We start from the raw sequence: 3,100 nt of genomic DNA, 5'->3' as shown, positions 1-3,100 counted from the left end.
TCTGACAATAGAAGGGTAGTAGTTTAGCGTCTATTGGTCTATTCGTCTCTTACCTTAAGGCTAGAAAGATGATCTCTAAGGATGATCTCTATCATCTAGTTTGGGTTAAGGATTTTAGCTTTGAAACCCCAACTATTGATCAAGTCCTAGTAGTCAATGAGTTTCCAGAAGATCTTCCCAGAGTCCCTCCCGAAAGGGAAATCAACTTTGGAATCGATCTCCTTCTGAATACAAAGACTATTTCTATTCCTCCTTATGAAATAGCTCAAACAGAGCTTAAGGAATTGAAAGAGTAGTTGAAAGACCTTGTATATAAGGCCTTCATCATACCTAATATTTCACCATGGGGTGCAGTAGTGTTGTTCGTAAGGAAGAAAGATGGTTTCCTCAAAATGTGCATTGACTATAGACAGTTGAACAAGGTCACTATCAAGAATAAGTATCCCATACCCAAGATTTATGAGTTGTTTGACCAAATTCAGGGTGCTAGTCACTTCTAAAAAATAGACCTCCAATCGGGTTATCATCATCTTAGGGTCGAAGATAGACATTCTGAAAACATCCTTCAGAAAGAAATTGTAGTTATGCCGTTGAACTATCCAATGCTCCTGCAACTTTCATGGATTTGATTAACAGAATGTTCAAAGAGTACTTGGACTTGTTCGTTATCATCTTCATTGATGATATCCTTATTTACTCTAGGAATTAGGAATAACATGTGAGTCATATGAGAATTGTTTTATAGTCTCTCAAGGATCACCAATTATTCGCTAAGTGTAGAAAATGTTAATTCTGTTTGAAATCTGTTGCTTTCCTTGGTCACATTGTATCTAGCGAAGGGATCCAAGTGAATTCACAAAAGATAAAAGCAGTGAAACAATGGCCCAGACCTACCTCTGATGCAGATATCAGAAGTTTTTTTAGGTCTAGCGGGTTATTATAGAAAGTTCATGGAAGGATTCTCCATAGACACACCATTGACAAGGTTGACTTAGAAGATGGTTAACTTTCAATGGTTAGATGATTGTGAGAAAAGCTTTGCAGAATTGAAAACAAGATTGACTACAACTTCTGTCTTGACTCTACAAGGGGGTTCAGATGGTTATGTGATCTATTGTGATACATCTAGTGTTGGCCTAGGTTGTGTGTTGATATAGCAATATAAGGTTATAACGTCTGCTTATAGACAACTTAAGGTACATGAGAGGAACTATCCCACCAATGAACTCGAGCTTGAAACAGTGGTGTTTGCACACAAGATATGGAGATATTACTTGTACGATGTTCATGTAGATGTGTTCACCAATCATAAGAGCCTTCAATATCTGTTTACCCAGAAAGAGTTGAATCTTCGACAGAGGAGATGGCTAGAGTTATCATATGAGTGTGCATTAGCATCCTGATAAGGCGAATGTAGTAGCAGATGCTCTTAGTAGATTATCTATTGGTAGTGTAGCCCATGTTGAGTAACAAAGGAAAGATCTAGTAAAGGATATTCATAGGCTTGCTCGTTTGGCAGTTTGCCTTATGAGCATATCAGATAGTCGTGTAACAGTTTAGAATGGGGAAGAATCTTCTTTTGTAGTAGAGGTTAAGGAAAAGCAAGACAGTGATCCAATTTTGCCTGATCTTAAGAATGTTGTACGCAATTAGAGAATGGAGGTTTTCTCCCAAGGGGGAGATGGTGTACTTTGCTACCAGGGTAGATTATGTGTTCCTTGTGTGGGTGAATTCAGAAAGCATATCCTTGCAGAAGCCCATAACTCCAGATATTCTTTTCACCTAGGTTCCACTAAGATGTATCATGATTTGCGGGAAGTCTATTTGTGGAATGGCATGAAGATGGATGTAGAGGATTTTGTGAGTAAGTACCCCAATTACAATAAGGTCAAGGTAGAACATTAGAAACCATGAGGTATGACTCAACATATCTACCATTCTAGCATTCATATGGCCCCTTATTAGTCTTTGTATGGGTGTAGGTGTAGATCTCCTGGTTGGTTTGAAGTAGGTGAAGCAACGTTAATAGGGCTAGATTTATTCCTTTATGCTATGGAAAAAGTGCAACTCAGTAGATATAGACTTAAGATAGCCCAAAGTCGTCAGAAATCTTATGTAGATGGGAGAAGAAGGGAATTAGAGTTTTAAGTGGATAATTGGGTTTTCCTTAAACTGACACCGATGAAAGGAGTAATGATATTTGGCAACAAAGGGAAACTCAGTCATAGATATGTAGTCCCTTACAAGATCTTGAAAAGGGTTGGCAAGGTATCATATGAGTTAGAGTTGCCACCAGAACTAGCAGTAGTATATCCAGTCTTCCACATCTTGCTCTTAAAAAAGTGTGTGGGTGACCTAGCATCTGTAGCGCCATTAGGGAGTGTGGCGGTGAAAGATAGTGTTTGTTATGAGGATGTACCAGTTGTGATTCCTTACCATCAGGTTAGAATGTTGAGAAATAAAGAAGTCGCTTCAGTAAAGGTTTTGCAGAGGAGTCACTCCGTAGAGGGAGCTACTTGGGAAGCAAAAGTAGCCATGAAATCCAAGTATCCTTGCCTCTTTCCTTCCAATTCCACTCCAGCTTGAGGGAATAGTTCCTCATAATTTATTCAGTCAGTCATGCGTGAAGTCAGCCTTAGAATCATGTTTCCTCAGTTGTTACTTGCATTTTTAGCATATTTGCATGTTCTCGGAACTCAATTCAGTCATAAAGTCATTTCTCAGTGTTTAGTAGTAGGGTTGCAACTCTCTCCCTCTATTCCAACTAGTTTAGTCTTCATTAGAGGATGAATGTTCCCATGGGGGAGATAATGTAACACCCCGTATCCAAAACAGAACAAAAACTAGCTTTTCAGAAAAATCTACAGGTGCAACAGACGGTGGTCATCGACAGACCGTAGCCTGACCCACGGTTCGTCCTGCATATCCGTTGATGGAGTAAGAAACCTCCAAAATCTCAACCCAAGAAATTTTGTCGAATTGTTGAACGATGGACATATCGATAATCCGTAGGTCAAATTACGGTCAATAGTCTACGTCCGTTGATCCACATCCCAATTACACCCTATTTAACAAGAACCACAGTTGAACATCATGGTCC

At 39.3% G+C, this 3,100-nt stretch overlaps 1 protein-coding gene across 1 annotated transcript; it reads left to right on the top strand.

Moving 5' to 3' along the window:
* Positions 1–2,193: 2,193 nt before the first annotated feature.
* On the top strand, positions 2,194–2,586 carry LOC138348883 (uncharacterized). The gene has a single exon (XM_069298473.1). The coding sequence runs from the start codon at positions 2,194–2,196 to the stop codon at positions 2,584–2,586; it is 393 nt and encodes a 130-aa protein (XP_069154574.1).
* The last annotated feature ends 514 nt before the right edge of the window (positions 2,587–3,100 follow it).

This window comes from Solanum lycopersicum, chromosome 5 (assembly GCF_036512215.1).
Source record: "Solanum lycopersicum chromosome 5, SLM_r2.1".
NCBI classification, from domain to species: domain Eukaryota; kingdom Viridiplantae; phylum Streptophyta; class Magnoliopsida; order Solanales; family Solanaceae; genus Solanum; species Solanum lycopersicum.
Note: the sequence above shows the minus strand (reverse complement) of the source record. Positions and strands in the feature narration are given on the sequence as shown.